The sequence below is a fragment of the Leptidea sinapis genome, chromosome 17, assembly GCF_905404315.1.
Source record: "Leptidea sinapis chromosome 17, ilLepSina1.1, whole genome shotgun sequence".
NCBI lineage: Eukaryota > Metazoa > Arthropoda > Insecta > Lepidoptera > Pieridae > Leptidea > Leptidea sinapis.
The window spans coordinates 802,453-827,204 of record NC_066281.1 but is presented as its reverse complement, the minus strand read 5'-3'; the positions used below and the strand labels follow the sequence as shown (position 1 = coordinate 827,204).

The 24,752-nt window shown below is 35.2% G+C and overlaps 1 protein-coding gene across 3 annotated transcripts in view; it reads right to left on the bottom strand.

The window, feature by feature from the left end:
* Nucleotides 1-24,752, bottom strand: part of LOC126969107 (protein slit) — a 185,548-nt gene that overhangs the window by 11,425 nt on the left and 149,371 nt on the right. For all 3 annotated transcript variants that reach the window (XM_050814413.1, XM_050814416.1, XM_050814414.1), the window contains 5 exons: nt 24,580-24,692; nt 14,929-15,065; nt 14,374-14,526; nt 13,093-13,273; nt 8,419-8,558 (listed from right to left, as the gene is read on the bottom strand). In XM_050814413.1, the coding sequence (XP_050670370.1) occupies nt 8,419-8,558; nt 13,093-13,273; nt 14,374-14,526; nt 14,929-15,065; nt 24,580-24,692 (724 nt within the window). The remainder of the gene's footprint in view (nt 1-8,418; nt 8,559-13,092; nt 13,274-14,373; nt 14,527-14,928; nt 15,066-24,579; nt 24,693-24,752) is intronic.

Sequence of the window (24,752 nt, the reverse complement as noted above, 5' to 3'; positions counted from 1 at the left end):
TAGATCTTCTGCTGACTACACATCCCGATGGTTACCAGGTCATTGTCGACGCCCCTCTCGGAACGTCCGACCATTGCCTGGTCAGCAGTGTAGTGCCTATACGACGCTCACGTCGCAGACCACCAGCGACCCGCCGCGTTTGGCACTACAAGTCAGCAGATTGGGATAGGATGCCTTCCTTTTTTGCATCCTACCCTTGGAGCAGGGTTTGTTTACCTTCGGATGATCCTAGTGCTTGCGCCGTTGCAGTAGCCGATGTGATACTACAGGGCATGGATATTTTTATACCAAGCTCTGTAGTACCGATCGGTGGCAGATCACAGCCCTGGTTCGATGCGTCAGTTAAAGCAGCATCTGACTGCAAAAAACAGGCGTATCGAACTTGGGTTGCGGCGCTGGACACAAAGGATCCGAACTGCATAGTTCTTAAGAGGAAATACAACCGTGCTTCCAGATTTTTTAAGCGGCAAATCGCCCGTGCAAAGTCAAAACACGTCGTCAAAATCGGCGAGCAGCTTTCCAGTTACCCGACCGGAACACGCAAGTTCTGGTCGTTGTCGAAAGCTGCTCTTGGTAACATCAGCAAGCCGTCCATGCCGCCGTTGCACATGAGGAATGACACCCTGGCCCATACGGCAAAAGAGAAAGCCGATCTCCTGTGCGCTCTTTTCGCCTCCAACTCGACTCTTGACGACAACGGAAAAACACCGCCGACCATCCCGCGGTGTCAGAGCTCTATGCCTGAAGTACAGTTCAGACAGAAAACTGTTAGGCGAGCTCTGTTTTCGTTGGACGTTAGGAAGTCGAGCGGGCCGGGTGGCATTTCTCCAATCGTACTTAGAACGTGTGCCCCTGAGTTGACGCCGGTGCTAACGCGTTTATTCCGGCACTCTTATTCCAAAGACGTAGTCCCTGACTCATGGAAGTCAGCCCTTGTCCATCCGATCCAAAAAAAAGGAGACAGTTTGGATCCGGCAAACTACAGGCCTATTGCTATTACCTCCCTGCTCTCCAAAATCATGGAGAGCATAATTAGCCGTCAGCTCTTGGTATACCTAGAGGGTCACCAGTTGATCAACGACCGACAATACGGGTTTCGCCATGGTCGGTCGGCAGGTGATCTTCTGGTATACCTGACACATAGATGGGCTGCGGCTATTGAAAGGAAGGGGGAAGGCCTGGCAGTTAGCATGGATATAGCGAAGGCCTTTGATCGTGTATGGAATAAGGCGCTCCTCTCTAAACTTCCATAATTTGGGCTTTCCGAGAGCTTGTGCAAGTGGACCACCAGCTTCCTCACTGGGCGCAGCATACAGGTCGTTGTCGACGGACATTGCTCGAACCCGAAGCCCGTGAATGCTGGAGTGCCCCAAGGCTGTGTGCTATCTCCTACGCTGTTTCTTCTGCATATCAATGATATGTTGGACACCTCCAACATTCATTGCTATGCAGATGACAGCACTGGTGATGCCGTATACACGGGCCATGCACGTCTCTCTCGGGAAATCGTCGACCAGTGCCGGGAGAAACTTGTGTCTTCTATCGAGTCCTCTCTTGAGAAGGTCGCGGAATGGGGTAAATTGGACCTTGTCCAATTTAACCCCCAGAAGACTCAAGTTTGCGCGTTTACCACTAAAAAAACCCCATTTGTCGCATCACCGCTCTTCGACAACACTTCCCTAAAAGCCTCGCCTAGTATCGGAATACTGGGTCTCGAAATCTCGAGCGATTGCCAATTCCGTGGCCATCTGGAGGGCAAAGCCAAATTGGCTTCAAAGAAACTGGGCGTCATTAATAGAGCACGGCACTACTTCAAGCCGGCCCACATTCTAGCGCTGTACAAAGCGCAGGTCCAGCCACACATGGAGTATTGCTGTCATCTCTGGTCTGGCGCACCCCAGTATCAGCTCGATCCATTTGACCGCGTGCAGCGCAGAGCAGCTCGAATTGTCGGGGACCCAGTACTCTGTGAACGGCTGGATCACTTGGCGTTGCGTAGAGACGTCGCTTCATTGTGTGTCTTCTACCGCATTTATCACGGGGAGTGTTCCGAAGAGCTGTTTTACCTAATTCCTGCCGTCGAATTCCACCTTCGCACGACACGCCACAAGTTAGGATATCATCCTCACCATCTGGATGTGTGGCGGTCCTCCACAGTGCGGTTTACAAGGAGCTTTCTTCCATGTACTACAAAGCTGTGGAATGAACTTCCTTGTGCAGTGTTTCCGGGACGATACGACATGGGTACCTTCAAAAAAAGCGCGTACACCTTCCTTAAAGGCCGGCAACGCTCCTGTGATTCCTCTGGTGGTGCAAGAGAGTATGGGCGGCGGTGATCACTTAACAACAGGTGACCCGTACGCTCGTTTGTCCTCCTATTCCATAAAAAAAAAAAAAAACTATGAGAAGTTAATTATATTATTGATCATCATGATATTCAACTACGTCAATTACTATTTAAATACTTTTATTATTTATAAAAAAAATATAAAACTATTACCAAACTATATTTGAAACCTTTCAAATAAAAAAAGAATTATCGATATCGGCAGGCGCGATATTGAGTTATTCGTAAATTTGTTGAGCACATACTTATAGCAAATTTAAGACTGTTATGGTTTTCTCGTGGTTGTCATTAACAGATCTGGACTAAATTGCTTTGGGACCACACGGGAAGCACCAGCTTTCGAATAAAATTTTCAAAGAATTATCAAAATCGGTTCAAGCAGTCGAAATTTCTGAGGTAAGTAACATAAAAAAGACATACCGATGAATTGAAAAATTCCTCCTTTTTTGAAGTCGGTTAAAAAGAGCGACTTTATTGTTTTCATTTCTGACTATGTCCTTTCATCTGTCCCATTCTGACAAGCGGGTCTTGTCTGTGGCTTGTCAATAATATTGTACCATATTTAATGAAAAAAATATTCGTTTTATTAAATTACTTTCGCTTTTTGCATATCAATCTTTTATAAGTGATTGAAGCACTTTTTATAGCACATTTAGGCTTGTTGATTGATACACAGTTGACACGCGACTAAGGAGTAAAGTGTGCTTACATTGTCTTTAAGCACACTTTTGCCGTTCCGTTACCAGACTGCGAATGATATGTCCATATGTATAGAACGTTATTGGTAAATAGTCATAAAATGTTCACAAGTGCGCAAAAGCGTCGAAAACTAAATTACGTTAGTAATTAAAAATACGTCAGTGGATGCTACAGGGTCTCAGACACTCGGGATATGCATGGTACCGTACTCCAAACTTCTTTATCCTCAATATATTCCTTAATATAATAGTAAGCTTTTCCCATAAAATCGGTTTTTATATGTGTCTTGAATGTTTTGTCAGGCAATTCTGTTATGGTAGTGAGGAGCTTATTATAGAATGTAACAGAATTCCCCAAAAATGACTTATTTGCGTTAGTGGTTCCAAAACTGGGTACAGCAATTTTATGTTTATGTCTGGTATCAAAGTTATGCTGTTCACATTTTTTAACATATTTATGCATATTTTTTCTAGTATACAAAATATTTTGATAGATATATTCTGATGGTTTTGTACGTAGGTATATTTATTTCTCTAAACAGATTTTCAATGAGTCTCGACCTTCAAGACCGTATATAGCGCGAACACCATAATATATAGACATACAGAAGAAACTCTAAAATAAAGATGCTAAAAATATCGGCCATCGTACCCCAGAGCAAAACACTGTGGAAGTACGCAAAATATACCAGTCTAGCCGTTGCTATAACCGATAGTTGCCTCATCTTCCAAAAGGCGTAGGAACTTAATTTAGATGATAGTTTCTCAATATGGAAATATTATCCAATAATTAACCAATATATCCGCTCTATTTATTAATATTTTTGTTGGTACCAATAAGTCGTAAAACTAATATTAACATAACATACAAACAGAGCATACAAAATTATATGGTAACTACCAATCAATCTATATTAACTAATATAGATTGATTTTATAACATGAGAAACAATTCACTGTTTGTTTGTATATATATATATATATGTTATTCTGTTGTATTACATTTTCTGATATTAAGCAATAGATATTAGTTTAAAGGGATTCAATTGCAAAAAACGTAAGTTGTAGTTTTATATGAAATATTACCATACAATACGAAATTATTTATTTTAATTATAATTTCATTCCGTTATTAAATTAAACGTGTTGTACTTCTTGGAAATTTAAATTAAAGGGAAATTGTAAAATAAATTCTAATATTTTCTTTTCGCATTCGTGAATAATTGCTTTAACTCTCCGTGGATTTTAAATGAAATAAAATCTCAACCATCTCGTTAGGAAACAGTTTGGTATTAAAAGAATTTGACAATTCATTTATAGTTAAATCCTGTATTGATGGCCAAGCAGATGATCTATCAAATCCAAATAGGAGATAAGGTCACTTATCAAACGTCAAAGATAACCCATTCAAAAATGAATGCCTCAGACCTGAGATGAACGGGCCCAATAAATTCTGCGAGCTTCTTTTTGAAGTGATAAATTCTTCAGCTGTCTTGAGCACTTTTCTTGGGATCAGACCACGTGTCTTGACGCGGGTTTAATATTTTATACCCATCCCAATTAAGTGCTAAACGCCGCTGAAGAAGTTTTCACATCAAAAACATTTATTTCACCATTTTTCGTTCAATCTTATACTTTGATTGCTTGTCGTCAACAGGCAGTATGTGTTGGATCAAACAACATACTTTATGACCATTTTCGCGTTTTTACTTTTGTGATTTTCAGTTTTGTAATCTAAAATACAAAACCGTGTTTTTTCGTATCCCTCTCCTGTGCACAAGTGAACACGGCAAGCGCTTCTATGGTCGTATGCTACCGTGTCCCCTTGGACACAGCAAGACAGCCGTCAAATAACTGCCAATATTTACGTATCCCTAGACAAAACCACCAAAGTGATTTTTACCGGATGTATAATTGATTGCTTTTGGTTCTAAGAGTCATAAAACAAAACGCATCGCTTTTGAAGACAAAATATATTAGTATTTATTTGGCTTTAGGTGGCGGCGGCCATTTTTGTTTAGTACACACCCGGAACATTTAACATCAAAGTAATAAAATATAAGATCATATTATAACATGTCCACTATAGTAAAAATAATACAAAGAATGCAATTGCAATATTTTTATTTTGACGCGTTTAGCAAAAAAGTCACAATTTCTCGTACAACTCTGAAAGAGCGGCGTCATTCCCATTATCTAGCAACCGGTAACATACACCGTATCATTCTACCTCGAGTATTATAAACACAGGTGGGTATCAAGTGGCCGGCATCAGGCTTGGCGCCAAAACAGCTCAACAAGTGGCTTCTACGGCCGCGGGGGACGTGTTGGCATATCCGAGGTTAAGTACTAAACTATTTTTTTTTGTTATTTTTAAGTGGGGTAAATATATAAATATGATTTGTGTCGAAATTTATGGACGATAACCCACCGCCGTTAACTAACTAGGCCAACCGTCCGAATGCCGCATGATCCATAAATCTTGGTATGTTTGTTCAGCTCTAGGGTTGTGACGTCATCTATAGGATTTACTTTACAGTTGATAACCTGCTCAACGCCAATAATTGCATATTAGGAAATTGGATGACGCTCTTTCAAATCAATATTTGACTTAGTTGGTAAGAGCAGTCTGAAGAGGCCGCTATCTTTCTGGGAAGGCCTGGGCTGGTTGGAATTAAAAGATAAACTGACGCGTGCATTGGCCCAATCAAGAACCTGAATGCAAAATAGCCCAGTCAAACTATGCTAGTTGCTAAGACTGCTGGGGCGTATTCCAACAGACATTGTTTCGCAAACCGCATCGTCCATAAATTTTGAAACAAATTTAATTGCTTCGTTTTTCCACATAATTCTTTAAAAGAGCTTCCTTTCCGGTGACAGTGAAAAGGAGTTTCCGGGACGATACGACATGGATACCTTCAAAAAAAGCGCGAACACCTTTCTAAGAGGCCGGTATTGATTTAATTTAGTTTAATTCCTCTGGTGTTACAGGATAATGTGGGCGGAGGTGATCACCTAACATCAGGTGACCTTACGGGTTTATCCTCTTCTTACATAAAAAAAATTGTGTATCGATTAGTATTGCCTTATAGGTTTTTATCTTTCGGTTTTATCGATATATGAGGCTGTATCGAGGGTGTCACTAGAGACGTAGATCTCGTCCCGGTGCTTCGCAGAGGGATAAAATTGTCAGTCTCATTCTATGTCTAGCGATATATGAGGGTCGTAACATATTATGTGGGATCTCATCCATGGAGGCGAAGAGTGTGGTGTACTGATGTGAGACTGTGTGGGTGTGTGTGTGTTTATCGAAAACCAAAAAAATTTTAACAAATCTAAAAAATCCAAAAAATTATAACCAACATCTCTTCTTGGCTTTGCTCACTACTCTTAAGCAGAACGTATAACATCACTGATTCAAATAGATGAGAAGGTTTATTTTCTGAATCATTATCATGGAGAAACAATAATATTGTGTTTAATGTCTACTCTGGGAGTACCTAATGGTATTTCTTAATATGATATGCTATAACGCTGGCAGCTATTCAATGTCAACGGATCAGCTGACCTATCCAACACGAAAATGCTGCATGTATTCTTGGTACAATTTCCCGTAATGATAGATTCAATTTAGTTGAATGATAGTATTGCATTTCCATGTCTTTTTAACATGATAATTTTTATATATGTGCTTGTGACAGCGTCATTGGGCGGGACATTCCCATGCGATAGCTGGTCCATGCGTCATGCTCATGAACGAGCGCTACTTGTAGTGGCTGGATGATACTCTTGTCGGAAGCTCTGCTACATTTTCTTAAATTAAATTTATTTAATATATTTATAGTTAATAATTTACGGTTAAGATTGATACATCTACTGTACTCGATAAATGATGTGTTTATATTTATCAATATTTAATTGAAATATTTTTTTAAACGCTGAACCTGTTAATATTGACGTAATAAAATGGATATAAATTTCGTGCCACTTCTTCTCATAAAGCTCACCCTTTTCCGAATTGGTTGTAAATTGTAAACAGGAAAAGTTTTGACATTCATTAGTGTCATTGCCGTGACCTAAATGAATAAAGTGATATTAATTGTGACTAGCTACCATTATATATTGACAGTACAAAAGTATTTTTTAATGATAGCTTACCGAATTCATTAATGACTAGATTTTTTTTTACGAAAGATTCAAAATAAGTAACAATTTTTATTCATTTTCAATATCATTATAAATCAAGTTCTTACGTAATATTTATTCTTTAATATTGGTGGAAATCTTACTTCACGAAGATAAATCGAAAAAAAGGAAAATTCAGCTTACAATTCGCCTTTAGCAATGTTAATGTCGTACCATTATTATCCATTTTGTTCAAATTGGGATTTTGTAAAGGCGTTACCTTTGCTTTGTATACATTTACAAATTATTAAAATAGGATCTATTTTCTTGCACTGTTCCAAATGTTCATCTTTTTCAAGTAAAGGGGTCTTAACGCTATGTGAGCTCTTTATTTCGTGGTTATCGAATGACGCTGATCTATCACGCCGCGTTTATTTTTATTGGTTATCATTAAAATCCTAACCTATGGTTTTTATTACTGTGCAACTCTGTATGTAGTTTTTATTACTGTGTAGCTCTAATGTTCAAGGAATGGACAGAGAGCGCAAGGATCCTCCAGGGAAATTTTAAATATCATCCGAATATACGTGACTACGAACCTCAAACTCGCGAGGAGAATATTGTCTACTAATCTATACTAATATTATAAAGCTGCAGTGTTTGTTTGTTTAAACGCGCTAATCTCTGGTACTACTGGTCCGATTTGAATGATTCTTTCAGTGTTGGGTATTCCATTTATCGAGGAAGGCTATAGGCTATGTTTTTTTTTTCAAAATTAGGGATCCGTAATAAAATTGCTATTTTGTAACACAAGGTGTAAAATTGAAAACCTATTTTTGCGTGCGCTGTAAAAACGATGACAATAGAACAAAATGATGTACAGGCTATAATATAGGCAATATTTTATTACTTATAAAACTATCGCGTGAATTATACTTTATATGGCAAAACAACGTTTGCCGGGTCAGCTAGTATAATATAACTACAGATCGGGAAAGCCTTTCTGAAATTAAAGGACTTACACACAGAGATATAGACAGACTGTTAGACAGTCAAAAAATCAATAATGATATGTGGTATGTTGGTGATTATAAAATTGCAAAGACGTAAGAGTGTCACAACTTCCTTTCGCATTCATCAAAATTATGCATAAAACACAACGAAAACTGATCTCACCGGTACGAAACACAGGACTGCCTGAAATATTCACAAAACTATCTTCTTTTATGTATACACATAATAGCTTACCCATAATATCGACAACACGAAGTGTATCTAAAATTGGTTCCATTATTTCTTCAGGGATGTGTTGCAACTTATTGTTCTGCAAGTTGAGTGTTTCCAGAGAGTTCAGATTGTCGAAGCCCATTGTTGGAAGTTGGTGGATCCTGGAAGTTTCACACCAATTAATTCAAAGAACACAATTTATGTACAGGTAATATTAATTACGCAATACAAACTATATCCAAAATAGTAGTAATATTCATTCCTTACAGTTTGAGAAAAAATTATGAAAAAAATTATCAAAATGTGAGACGGCTATTCTTTTTTTTATATATATATTTATTAATAAAAAACAAATTTTACATTGCGGTTTCAAAGCAATAAAAACCACTGAGGTTTGTACAACTGCTAAATTAAGTCTACACCAACAGAGTTAAATTAATAAAAGAAATAATAGTTCACAATCGTTAGAAACTTAGCTATACATTATAGTTTTACAAATAAAAGTAAAAGTAATTGATACAATTAATAGTTAAGCACGATAAGTTGATCGGTGGTTAGTCAAGTCTCAACGAGTCGGTCAAGTCACGTGGCAGTTTATTAATCAGTCTAGGTACTATGTACGCTGTTGTTCTTTCACCGAACGCATTGGATGCCCGAGGTATGTGCAGCCGGTTTAGACTAACAGCGCGCGTATGCACGGGGTTATCTATGGCTGTTTTTAATTTATTATTAAAATAATTTTCTTTTAGTAACGTCCTACGTATCTATTGCTTCTGATGCAATTAAGGTAAAAAACTCTTTCAGTTTTTTAGGGATTTTAGTGTTACCCGCACCAATGAGAGATTTAGTTTGTTTATTACATCGTGTCTGATGCTAAAATCATTCTCATAAGTAGAAATACATAACAAGAAATAACATAGATAAAATAACAAACGCCTATATTTGCCACACCTATTTGGTAACACTCCGTAGATCGTTTCGTATTAAAAAAAATTAATACTTGCTATACCAAATAAAGTACGGATAGATTATGACTTGTAAAAATTCCTATATATCCCAACACACTACTATTTTGGTTGAGCAGGTTATCAACTGTAAAGTATACCCTGTAGATGAAGCCACAACCTGAGAGTTGAACAAAGTATACAAGATTTTATGATGATACGTCACTCGAACGGTTGGTTCAGTTGGTTAGAGCATGGAACGCCGGAATTCGTGGAATCGAGTCTCGCATTGTTCATAAAATTTTGTTTTTCAAATTTTATTTGTGTGTTAAAAGGCATAAAAGACATAAAAGACATAATTTCTCAAGATTGATTCCTTTAAAATTCTTTTTATGTCATTTCTAATAACTACTAGATACTACTACCGCTTCGGAAACAAATGGCACTCTGAGAGAGAAGAAGCGGCGCGAGAAACTCTCCCAGCATTCTTTATTTGCGCTCTTTTCAATAAAAATATACAATATTGTACAGACATTTCTATCGCTATAAAATAATCCTAGAAGTGAGGGTTATCACTTTAAAAACATAACAAATTAGCTTCTATTTTTGAAAAAGTAAATGAAAAATCATGAAAATATTCAAGTAAATGAAATATCATCCTGATCGAGAAATGACTCGGTATTGATATTATTCAAAAGGTTTATTCAACGCCGCGCTACTCCGAATCCCTAGCGGATGTCTCACTGAAAATATCTGCCTAAATATAATAAACAAGGGTTGAAATTTAGATTGAATAATAAATTATTAATACTGTGGTGTCACTTTGTTGCTGTTAAAAATATTGTACGCGGGACATATTGTGCATAATTAAATTGCGGGTTAAAAGATTTACACTGAGATTAACATTGATGTGTGTTGTAAAGAATTCAATTAATTTTATTTTGCATCATTTATAGTTTTAAGTAGTATTTTGCCTTAAGGTTGTGCACTGTGATACAACTTGTGACATTAGGGCTTACTAATGACAGCCCGTTTGCAATAACCTAATATAATAATTTGTACGTCTTAATAGAGCCTCCTACTGTTCGGCAACGCATAACAACAGGCCTGGTTTATTACCTACTTTAGTGTGCATTACAGCTACGTCTTACACTCACGATACGTATGTCACTTTGTGTTTGTGTGCCTACTTTGTTGAAAATAGAGGTTAACAGCACGGCGCTACTTTGTTCGACGTGTTCACAACTGACACAATCTATCCACACTGATAAATTATCTAAGGTTATAACCTATACACCCGTGTATAACTCGACGTTTTCAACAACAGTTGAGGGAGTTGGTAAAAAATCAAATCAATGAATTAAATACTTTTATTTCAACATACGTACATTGGTAAATAAAAAATGACATTAAATGTGAGCGCTTTGAAGATAGTTGTTATTGTTTACTTATAAATTTAAAACTAAACTGCAAAAAAATGATCGAGCTCATAAAAGAAAGTCACGAACGCGGAATAGAAACATGGCTATGTAAAAGATTTTTTAAATTTAATATACGATGCACAAAACAAACACGTGCCTCGCAGGTTACGCCTCAGTGCTCTTCTCAACTGTCCAACCCACATCTCGGTTATCCGAGCAACGGGCGCGGTGGCCTTCAATTGACCTGAAGTAGATGGTTCCGAAAGGTTCCTCGGCGGTTACCCGTCAAACGTGGTGGAGGTAGCTTTACCGACACGGAGGCTATGGGGGAGGGGAGCTCACTAGGTATCAGTGCCCCTCCATTGGTGTCGGAGTCGTAGTGGCTTGGCGCAAATGGGATGTAGATCTTGATAACCGAAACGTTGGTAAGTCCATGGGAAGGGTAATGTCCAACCCAACCAACCGCACGATCCGAATCAGAAATTTGACTTGAAATATTGATCGTTGAAATGTATCATGGAATGGAAACAATTTTTTATTTGTGTTTTCATCTCCCACTGCTTTTATTTAATATACAAACGTTATTAGAAATTTGTATTTTACAACACATGTATTTTGTTCTACAGCTGTACACCATCTTACTCAGTTATCATAGTATGATTACTTTGAATTCCTTAACTCTAAAGCCATGTACTTGAAAGTAAATATGATTTAATTTCAAAAATCAATTCACACAATCTGATAGTTGTGAAATAGTGAAAATACGAGACTATTTTCTGATTTACGTACTTAAACGTAATGATAAATATAATGCGATACTAAATCTGAACCAGGTTATTTACAAAGCCATTACAATTATTTAGCTTAAGTTAAATCCCTCCTCGAATGAATGTATCCATAGCAAGACCCCGGGTTTATCTACATTATAAATGACGAAACTTCTTACCCTTAGATCTTCGCCACTTTGAGTCTAAAAACTTTGCTGTGATGGATTACCTCACTTAAATATATCAAATAGGCAGAATATTATTACCATTAACAAAGTTACAAACATATTTTTGGACTGTGATATACAGAAACAATTTCCTGATGTTAATCTTAAGAAAAATACAACGAAGTTTAAAAACACGTCTTATTTCTTTTTAATTATTATTAAACTAGCTGACCCGGCAAAGTTGTCTTCATCTCGATTAATTATATATTATATTCTAATTTATAAGCTATATTATTGTAAGTTTATATTAATTTTCTTTGAGTAAACACTCACAGACTTTTATATTTATAATATTAGTAAGATATGGAGAAAATTTTGTAGCGATACAGATGCCAATATATTTATATTTATTGAAACTAACTTGGAGAAGCTACAATGCACGTTTAAGTTTAAACCTTTGAGATGTATAGATTTCGTGTATATATATATATATATATATATATATAGCAACACAAAGCCATAATATAAAAATCGTATGCAATTGGAAAGGGCTTGCAGACAGAGCGAATCGGTACCGCGAACGTAATAAAATGGATGCGTCCGAGCTCATAAACGACCAAGTGAGAACAGGTTTGGCTATCACTGATATATTATATTATCAAGTATGTATTGAAAATACCAAAGGAAAATAATAACCACTGCTAAATATTGTCATAGCAGAACAAGCAGTAGCTGAAAGTTTTATTAAAAGTCTCGATATACAGACTATCATCAATAAAGTTATAATATTAGTTAAACGAAAAATATTTTTAAGTTCATCTCTTTCCCTGTTAAAGAATGGCATTAGTAATCAATTATAAAAACCTGAACTTTCAATATTTTTGCTGCACAAATAAATTGCTCAAATAAAATATGGATATGTACTCTTACTTACTTAAGGAAAAACATGGAAATGTGTTGTAGGCGTAGGAATATATAAGTATATACCTACAGGAATATACAAGTCAATCCACTAAAGGATCCTTAGGGTGTTGAAAGGAAAATTATACATATTTCTTGTATTAAATCTGTGGACTAATTCTTAGGCTAAATTTAGTGCTCGACCGACAGTCAGCGCTGACGTTGGCCGAGGGTAGGCATATCCGCTGACCATGTTGCGAGTGCTCAGCTTACAGCTAATCTGATTTTACGTGTCCAATTGAAGTATAATATTGTCGCTGTACGCGCGTAGCGATTCATCAGCGCTGGATTTTGCGCATTCATATGTTTTCATTTTTTAAAAAACGTTTGACCGACGTCAGCGCTGACTGTCGGTAAAGTAGTAAATGCAGCCTTAGTGATAGTTTTTGAACGAGTAGAAAAATGATTCTGATTGAAATAGTTTTGAATTACTTACATATTTTTCTGCAAGTTCAGGAATGTTATAGAGTCGCCATATCCAGTAAACGCATCGTCATTGATGTATGTGATATTGTTTGATCTGAGATCCAGATGGCGCAGACGATGAAGTGGCCGTAATGCTTCGGACGGGATCTCGTGCAGTCGATTATCACCCAAACGAAGGTATTGGAGATTTTCTGCGAGTAATAATTTAAAATTAGTGATAAATTATTAATGTAATCATTGTGCAACACAACCTCAAGCCAAAATGTAATTAAAATGTTATTATTTTAAGTGACTTCTTTATTACTTTACCTTAGGTCTAAGTATATAAATATTATTTGCACTCAAAATTTATGGGCTCACGTTTCTGAAAATTATCATTCCAAATGCTATACGAGTATCCGCTAAGCGTCCCATAACGCATGATGCATAATTATTGACGAATTTCAGACATTATTCCGTCAAACATTTATTTATAATAAAGTGATATTTATTCTTTAATTCTTCGAAAAAAAAACATATTTTGCAATATATAACAATGCAGTTTTTAATAATATATCATCACACAAATATATTTAAATTTCTTTTCTTTTCTTACAAACACTGATGTTCAAAATCCATTAATATTTACTATATCTATTCTAGATTTAAATTTTATATACAATAACGAACAACATTAAAATTTCTTTAATTAAAATCTGGGACTCGTTTATGTTATAAACTTTTCCCTCATCCCTCAATTTATTTACTTTTTGTTATAAATCATTTTAATTTGTTGCAGAACTTATGACTGTACAAAATTAGGAGCCATAAATTAAAAAAATCTCTTTTATAAATTTGTAGCCAATAAGGTGCTCCCGAAAAAATATAAACCATAATGTTTTATAATTTCTTCATAAATCTTTCACATATCAGTGTTGTATAGACTTCGCACATCCATTTGAGACGAATGTTCTGATATTCCTACTATATATATGATATACTTCATGCTGTTTTTCATTCAAATTCAACCTTTCATATATGCTCCTTTTCCTGGTTTCTTGTCAGTTAATTCGCAAACTGTTCGTGGATTATTCGCATAGGTAGACATATACAGTAGGTAGACATATACCAACACATTCTTACCACGGTCAATCTACCTTCATCTATCATTCGTACATAACAATCACTGTAACTTTATCTCCTCAATTATTCTCCAACGAAAATTTAATACTGATGTTTTAAGTTGTTATTTTATGAATCAGACTGATTCTATATTAATTAATGAGGAATAGGCCTAGGAATGTATACTTACCCTCAAGTCCCACAAATGCTTTTTCATCAATACGTTGAATAAGATTCCCTTCCAGCTCCAAAGAATTCAGGAACGTCAAGTGAGAAAACACTTGAGCTGGAACCTCTCGTAGCTGATTGTGAGCAAGACCCAGAGAATCCAAACTTCTTAATCCTGGCAAAAATATTTTGATTTGATTATATAAAGAAACTCATACTCGGTCCTCAACATCTGCCTATATTCTCAATATTTCAGAGATCATTTACCACATGTTGACTCGTCACATTTATCTGCATTACATATAATGAAATGGACACCCCTCATGAGATATTATTTCAGACAAGATAAAAAAAAATATAATTGAACCAATTTTGGAACATCATTGTTGTTATATCGTCTACAGTAATAGTATTGAAATAATAGCCTTTATAATATCAATTTCAGCGAAGTAATATTTTTCCAACAAAACAAGTTCTCGTGTCAAGATTACCCAAATAACATTCTTTCTTTTTTAAGTATTCCCTTTTTTCGTGAAAATATGAGCTCAATATCGTGTAACAAAGGAAAGTGTATTACCGGCAAAATCCCCTTCCGAAATGGAAGTAATGCGGTTTTCTTGCATCTCAAGTTTCTTGAGGTTCTCGAGTAAGGCGAGGGCTTTCTGTGGTACCGCAGTGAGTTCATTTCCGCCCAGGTTTAAGCGTTTCAGTTTCCTGGGAAATAGATAATTTTTATGCGGTCATATACTTACAACAGTATCATCTATAATTAAAAAGAGTAAAAAACGTGAGTGTTTCGTACTGATGAACAAAGAGCATATAGAAAAAGTGGGCAGGAACAGTACAATGTTCACTTTACGATATTATGAAGGTAGTATAGTTTGCGTTCACACTGGAACAAACCTTTGAAATAAAAACAATACTGAGATAGTTTGTTTCACCTTTTCTGAATCAGAAACGATCCCGAAGCTTTGATAGCGTATTAATTTACGTCAAAATTAATGCTGTTGGATTCAATTTTGAGATATTAAGAGTACATGTTTTTGGGTTACGAAGTGTTACAGAAAATTACGACTATAAGGTTACATTTAAGAAGTGTAACAGAAAATCATCGACAATAAATTTTTGATTTCCAAATTGTTACATACAAATGATTTAAGTTTTCTTTAGTGTTAATTCCACAAATTTTTGTTTTTAAAACAAAATTATAAATTACTTAAATCATTTGTATAATTATGGATTTCCGCAAAGTTACGCCTAATTCAATAAATTCTCGAATTGTTACGGTAAATTAACAAACATAAGGCTTGATTTACAAAGTGTTACAGAAAATAAACAACTGTAACATTTTGATTTAAACTGTTACAGAAAAAAAAACGACTAAAAAGTTTTGATTTACGCAGTGCTACAGATTATAAGCGACTATACGTTATGATTTACTTACTGTGAACATTCAAGGGCTGTCTCACAATGTCCAAGCAATGCTTATTGATAGGGTTCTTGAATTGATAGGGTGAAATACTCAAGCGCGTCAGATTATTATACATACGGTTCAACTTAATTTCCTTATCGTCCTGACATATAATATGACAATTGTGTGCAGGACTTCCCTTAACCTGACGGCTTGTAACTTTGTGACTTTTCGATTTCCTTATGTAACGCTCAAATTGATAGATTATTGCAATGTACAATTTACTGCATATAATTAACTTACTTCCAATCTGACGCACTCGAGTAGTTCTAAGGATCTATTTCTTTACTAATATGATCGGTCTCTCTAGAGTTCGACTACACTTCACAAGGTGCAAATTTGCCCCTCTTATGTTTTTCTGACGCATTCGAATAAATCCCAAAGTCCCCGCTTGGCTCCTCTACTATAATGTTTGGCACATGGGTTTGTTTATGTTAAGACTTATTGACAATTGATTAGTTAACATTCTCAAAATTCGTTAGACGGACGCGGAACACAATTATGTGATGATTCATTTTATTTTGAAAATAATATTAGAAGTGCTATTTAAAAAATAGAAAACTGTAAAATATGAAATAAAATTTTCATTAAAAGCTATTAAGCTTGTGTTACGTTATTTCGCATAAGAAACAGATTATTTTAATATTTTAATTTGGTCAAACGAAACTATTCAGTGCGAGGTTGCCAGACCTATTTGATTATGAAATGCAATATGAAAAGCAATGTTACATCAGGAACTTTTACGTAGCATTTCATTAATTTATCTAGCCTATAACAATCTACTACTTTACTTGGACATTGTGAAACAACTCCATAGGCTAATAATATAATCGTATTTTTTACGTATTACCTATATCTTCTTTATTGATTTGGTAATCTTACAGCGATACAGTTGAATTAAATAAAAAAACAAAGTTAATAATATGACCAAAACTGGTTTACACAATAAAAATTAACAATAGAAGGTCAAACTGTTCCTGTGAGTGTGTGTGTGTGTTTATTTTGTGCATTTTTCTTATTTCATATTTTAGTTTATATTTCGACAAATGAAATAGATCTAAGTTAGAATAATCATTCAGTCATGTTATATGTTTTAGCAATGAGCTGAATTTCAAGCATAATTTACTTAAATTTTTATTAACTATGTTGAATAAATACGTAATTCATTACAAATTTGTTCTTATTTTCATGCGTAGGTACAAAAAGTAGAGTATGTTATGTATGTGGTATGTTAGATAAAGTGGTCTTATTCTTGGGTGAGCTTTAAACCCTCGCTGCAATCAGGAATCTCTTCTTTTTAATAAGCTATATTTTTTATAAATCACCCTCGATCGGGAAATAACCATAGAGTCGTTCGTGACGCTCAAGATTCACGCTGCAACCCGTGACGTAAGACACTGCTTTATAATTTTCTTGGAGGAAGAATAAAATTCCTTATAAATGTAACGTATTATGCAAAATAACATTGTCAACATGCTAATGCAATAGTTCCAAATCCATGCAATGAATAAAATATAAAACAAAATCTTTAAACATACACTGGCCTGCAAAAGTAAGTATCACACTTTTCAAATTATTTTTTTTTCTTAACCATAGTAGGTAGAGACTTAAGATTAAAAAAGTTTTGTTGAAAATTTTATAGGCTTTTATTCTTAGAAACTAAAATTATACATTAGTACCATTTTTAACTTAAAAAAGATAAAACAATGAAAATAGACATTTTTAGTTTAGTGTAAAAAATTCAACTAAAATGTATTACATGTTATTTAATTTTTAATAACTGGTATTGCCTCCTCGAGCTCTGATTACAGCTTCGAGCCAGTTTGGCATACTGAACACTAGGTTTCGGAGCCGATGTTGGGGAATATTCTCCCATTCTTCTAGCAGGGCCTGCTTTAGTGCCCTGAGGGTAGTAGGTGGTGGTCTGCGATTTCTGACTAGCCTGCCAAGCTCATCACAGGCGTGTTCAATCGGGTTGAGATCAGGACTTCTTGATGGCCAAGCACTCACGCTGATACCGACCTCCTGAATATACTCTTGTACGATATGAGCCGTGTGTGGCCGGGCATTATCATGCATCCAGCATCGATCCATATCCCATATTTGCTAAATACGGCCCTGCATACTCATTGAGAATCTCTTGAGCATATCTTTGCCCAGTGAGGGTGCCATTTTCTAGGGCTACTAGCTCTGTGCGACCTTCTGAAGATATGCCAGCCCATACATGTACACTGCCTCCACCGTATTGAACTCTTTCTGAGATTCAGGCTTGAAGGTATCGCTCCCCAGGTCGCCTGTAAACACTTCGCCTTCCATCAGAAGTGTAAAGGGAGAATCGAGACTCATCTACAAACAAAATTCGTGACCATTCTTCTTCATCCCACTGCATGTGTTCACGGGCGTATCGCAGTCTCGCTACTCGATGCTGTCTCTCGAGTTTTGGGCCACTCGCTGGTCTTCGGGGTTTCAAATTTGCTTCAGCAAGTCTTCTTCTCACTGTACTGTCACTAATGTAGTCCCTCCGGGTCTGAAGTAGATGTTGCTGGACTTCAACTGCATTTTGGTGGCGATTTCTTTACACAGTGGAAATAATATAACGATCTTCTCGGGCACTGGTACACCTGGGTCTGCCATTACAAGGTCTCCTCAGATGGTGTCCAGTCTCTTCGTACCTTCGCTTTACCTTCTGGACCGTTCGTACCGTCACACCCACCATTCTTGCAGTGCGACGCATACTGATGCCTAGTTCCAGAAAAGCCATGATCCTAGCACATTCTTCAACTGAAAGAGGCATGATAAATAAATGTTATGTGCTTTTTAGCATAATTTTTTAAAACAAGACCCATCGATCTTGAAAAAAATTTAAAACAGAAAGAAAAATGTGAATGGTAAAATTGTAATTCGGAAACGTCCACTTTGAAAAAGGAATGGTTTTGTTTTTGAAGTTTTTTTTCAGCCAATTCTTAAAAGAAGGTTACCGACTATAAAGTACAAAATTAAATTATATTTGGAGTCCTTTTTATTTCGAAAGTATATAATTTTAAAAGTATGATACTTACTTTTGAAGGCCAGTGCATAATTTTAAACAATGTTACTAATAATTTCAATATAATATTCTCTACAACCTTAAACTCCAAAACTTTGTACAGGAAATTTTATTGTTTGATTATTCAATTTCCTTGGTTTAAAATATAATAAATATAAATATTTAAAATATAATCGAAGTTTGTATTTTTCAGTGAAAGGATTTTAAATCATAAAATATTAACTATTAAGTTAAGCTGTAATATTTAGTAAGTACGATGGTGAGAAATACACAGTAAACATTTAACAAACGAAAGGAAAATAATATGGAGAGCCATGACGCCACTAACTTCATTTGAATTTAATTAAATATTAATTTATCCATATATATATATAAAAATGAATAGCTGTTCGTTAGTCTCGCCAAAACTCGAGAACGGCTGGACCGATTTGGCTGATTTTGGTCTTGAATTATTTGTGGAAGTCCAGAGAAGGCTTAAAAGGTTGAATAAATGTGAAAATACTCGGAATTAAATAAAAACAACAATTTTGATTTTCCTTTGATGTGTCCACCATTGTTCAGAAATCAAATAAAAATAACAGTGAAAAATGAATCACTTATTTGAATTTTCATATATTTCTAACTTTCTCAGGAGGTAAAAAATAAATTTCCTTAAAACACAGGTAAACACATAAAAAGGATTCCTTTTGTTTGTTTTAAGTTTATTTTATACAAAAGCTTAGGTCTTTTATTTATCGATTGAGGCAGTACCATGTCTGCCGGGTCAGCTAGTTTGTAATAAAATTGTTCACTTGACTTCTTGCAAGCCTCATGCATCTATCGTAATCAAACTCTTATCATTGGACGGGTTCCTAATTCCCACCAGACACTAACTATAACTTCCGCATGTTAAGTATTTCGCCATAATAGAGAAAAAAACGTTGTCAATTATTTCCAATAACACTTCATTTTAATAAGAAAATTAAAATATCAAAATAACGATCTGAAACTCAATACACCTTCTAAAAGCTTTGAAAGCTAAATGAAATTACTAATGTTTTCTCATTCGCACCAATATTCGCAACATTCAGTTTTCATTCTTTATTTCACAATATTTTTTTAAATGAACATAATATAATTTTATATGTACACTCCTGAGATAGGCCTAAAATTGGATCAAAAGACTTAAAAAAAAGGTATAACTTTGCTGTATTTCATGAAGTCAGGGAACACACCCTTATCTATACATTGGTTAATTATTATTGCAAATTCAGGTGCTATAATGTAAAATATTGTATTTTACAATACTAGTCAAATGGCAGCATAGGTCCTTTGTATTTTTAGGTTAATTAATGACAATAATAATAATTAAAAACAATAATGACTTGGATTTGGAATACTGTGCTTTGCAATTATAAAATGTATTGTGTAAAATGTTCGTTATCCCAAAGCAATAAAATAAAAGGTACACAGTGTTATATCTTGTATATTTTATTCACATGCGGTTTCAACCTGAACTTGACCGCAATTTTATTTACCTTTAGCCAATAATATGACACAAGTTTGACAAACAGCCTTATTCCCCAACGTACCGCCCTACAAACTAACTACCGTATAACTTCAGACACCGCAACATTAGCTTCGGAACTGATGTTACGTTTTTGTATAAATCATTTCTTGTGACTATGATAAATGGCTGTATTAGATAATATAGTCTGTACTAATATCTTGCAGCAGGTAAATTATTATGGTATTATAAGTAAACCTTCTAATGAGACTTGTTGCGTTGCGTTAACCGTTTAACGCTACCATGCAGGGGTATAGAAGCACTGTTGCGCTAAACGTTCAACGCTCCTCTCCTGGGGGGAAGAATAGACAAAGAGCGAGAGTGAATGCGTAGCACTCGCACACATGCGCGTAGTATACTTGTTACACGCCAGCGCCAGCGTTAGCAAAGAGTAGCGTCCAATATCCCATCGCAAGAGGGAGAGAGAAAGAAAGATATACAAAGGTAGAAAGAAAGAGAGTGAGTTGGTAGATACCAAGCACATGGGCCTGGTATTCTTGCAAAGCAGTGAAATAAATAGTGTGATGGTCGTGAAATTTGCTGAAACACGTACTTGTAGTTCTATTTTTAAAAACATTGCGTGCGTACAAAGTACACATGTCAGAAGTGAAACCTGCATGGTGCATGAACCTCTGAACTGCATATGAATTCCTGGTACGTGTTGCTAGGATTACACATGATTTCAACCGTTGAAAGACATACCTACCACCACTCATATATATAATAATATGTTTTCCTGGTGTATATGTCGTAGTACGTCGTGCGCTTGGAGTCAGAATATATTAAGGTATACTTGCGCCATACTTAAGACAATCTCTTCTTTAACTATAATCGCCTGGTACCAAAACATTATATTATGCTTCCTATCTCATTATCTCCCATATTAAGTCTTATGAACGGATGTGACTGCTCTTACTCTGTTACTGTCGCTTTTTCGTTTCATCGACTTTCAAATCACAACGATGATAAAGAAGTTTTCACTTCAATAGTATGCATATTTCTGTCTCATTCTTTGCCGGCTTCATCCTTGACACATTTTTGTATTAGTGTCTCTTACCTGTCGTTTTTATTCGTCGATTCTAAAGAAGTTTCACTTCAACACCAATGACAATAGACCTAATTCTAGTTTCTAGCTTATTATTAATATGGAAACAAACACTGAAAGCGCGTTTAGAGTACATACATATTGGTGCGAACACCATCTATCAGCAAACGATGTAGACATACATAGTGCCGATATTGACTCTTCGCAATCTATCTCGAACAACGATGATCGCAAGTAGTGCTTATTAATTCACAATTATTTTATATATATTGAAGTGAAAACTTTAGCATCCGAAAAACGAAAAAGCGACAGAAAAGAGAGCAGACACGTAAATTCATAATATTTATCAAGGGAGATAATGAGATAAGAAGTAAACAGTGTTTTGGTACCAGGCGATCTTAGTTGAAGAAGAGATTGTCTTATGTATGAAGAGAGTAAATTTTAATATATTCTGACGCCATGCGTACGACGTATTACAACAAAGACACCAGGAGAACATAATATTTATATTAGTGGTGATAGTAATGTCCTTCATAGCGGTTGAAAGCATGTGTTATCCTAGCAACACGTACCAGGACTTCATATGCAGTTTAGAGGTTCATGCACAACGCATTTTGTTTTTGCTTGTGTATAAAAAGATATTGAAGTAATAGCACCTTATTTGCATAAAAGATCTCTTTGTGACACTGTTGGCCACACTGCACAGCTAAGAGAGACTTTTAAATTTAATCACGTACTCACATAATGAAAATAGATGATGAGTTTAAGCAAAGAGTAGGGATCGATACTTACGTATTGTTAAAGCAAGATTAAATGATTGTCTTACAACATTATCGTACAGACATAATATTACATTGCTCTATTGTGGTGTAGACAACCAGACAAGCCAATAATGTGTGATCAACTTTACGTGGTTTAATGGAGGAGCTAATACCAAACGTGGCTAACTGTTTACGACTTGTTAAGCAAAATCAGTTACAGTAACAATTGATTACCCTACCGTGTCTACCTCGCTGTATTTCCGTTAGAGATATTTTTGTCTATACGCTAATATATAGTAAGTCAATAAGCTAAGTTAGAACAATCTGCCAAAAAGTATATTATAAAATAATGAATAGAATTAATAAGTTACAGCAACTCAATGGAATAAAGAAGAATTATGTTGTAAAATAAGTTTTGTTTTATTGTTCTTTGAACCCACGTGAGCACAGTGGCCACATATTACTAAAACTTTAACTTAAAACTGAAACTGTGTAAATGTACAATATTGTACAAAAATGTTTAAAGATTACTATTTAAAAAAAATGGAGGCACCATAATATGCCTTTATCTTATAAACAGTTTATATTTCAAGGCACACAGTTAGTTGTCTATAGTTAGGCAAGTAGGCACATAAACCTTACAGGGCCAATACTAATACTTTATATAATTTATACGTCTAGATAAACTGTTACAGTCGTGATCACGTTGAAAAAATTGTGGCAAACTGTTAACCTGTATTTTCAGCAACGCATGCACACTTAAACAAAGTCACTATCAAATTGTGAGTGTAAGACGTAGCTGTCATGCACACTAAAGAAATAAACCAATTAATTGATTAAACTTATTTGCAACAAAAACATAATAACTATACAATATAAACAAGATACGGACTAATCAAAGATCGCCTCATAAACTAAAAAACCAGTAAAATTGTCAAATTATCATTGCCTAACAATATCACTAAAGTGTACCCGCGACATTACAATATCACTAAAACCAGGCTGTTAAATTGTAAGAAATGTAGTCGATTGACTATATACCGTTTAATTGTAATATCACGACTTTGACAATATATCTACGACATAAATAAAGTATACCTAGTCTTGCCATATATACTGAAACAATGTTTACAGTGTATTAGTTTGATACATAAATATAAAACAATTTATAATTTAACATGTTTATTCGAAGTGGTCTCCAATCTCCATTGGCTGCAATACAGGACCTTAAACGTACAGGCCAGTTATCACTGAAGTAGGATAGTGCCCACGTTGCACTCTGTCGACTAATTGGGAAGTTTTTTTAAAGTTCTGAGCGTAAATAAGGAATGTTGGATGTTAAAATGTTGCTCAACGTAAAAAAATTGATCATCCGTAAACAAAATTTTTCTGTGACCTCTCTTTGCGTACCGCTTGAGTAGTTGTTTCAATTTTACCACCCTATTCTTTTATACAATATCAGTTAAGAAATGACCAGTACGTCTCTTATAGACTGCAAGTCCTAAATCATCTTTAAAAATCCGCGACATGATTCTAGGTGCTATCTTCATCTCCCGAGATAAAATCTTTTGCTTTCGGACCGGAGTTCTTCGAATTCTGTACCTAACAGCTTTGACTACCTTTTTCGTACGTGGACGGCCAGATCTTTTTCTGTCACAAACAGAGGAGGTCGCATTGTACCTATTAATAGCCCGGTCCCTCAAATATTTTACTAATACCAACCGTATGGAGAGTTTTAATAATTACATTTGGCTCCAAACCTACTTTGTGTAATGCAATCACAGCGACTCGGTCCATTTTATCACCTCAATTTTAATATCGCTAAATATTGTACAATGAACAATCATATAAAACTAACAGATTCCAAATTCAAATATAATATTTTGTTTATTTTTAATTGTAGCAGTATTTATCGCCAGACTAAGTATATAATTAATATACTTCAGCTTAAATAATTAAATCATCAAATTTTGTAGCAGGTTAATGAACAATTTATATGTAGGTAGGTATATGTTACATATAGTATACAGGCTGTCGCAAAGTTATGGGACATGAAGGGAAAGTACCTTAAACATCGAAGATAGGCTATTTTACTGAAAGAAGACTTTATGTTATTTTTAAAAGTTAGTAATTCTGCATTCAAAGATTTTCTAAAAATTACTTGCCTCATCTGGGAATCGAACTGACTTAAATGTAAAAAAAAAACACCCCTACTCTATGATGCCAATCGAAAGGATGGCCAAAAACTAATAACTCTTCTTAAGTAATAGTAATAAGAAGAGTTATTAGATTTTGGCAATACTTTCGATTGGCATCATAAGAGTAGGGGTGTTTTTTTTACATTTACAATGTCACTTACTTCTCAAGTCCTTTAAATGCTTCACCATCCACTACAGATATTCTGTTCTCGTACAAAGTTAATATTTCCAATGTGTCGAGCCCAAGGAAAGCTTTGTTGTGTACCGCTGTCACCTGAACATAAAGAAACAATTACTTTACAATTTTATTCACTTTACATTGCGGCAATTTCTG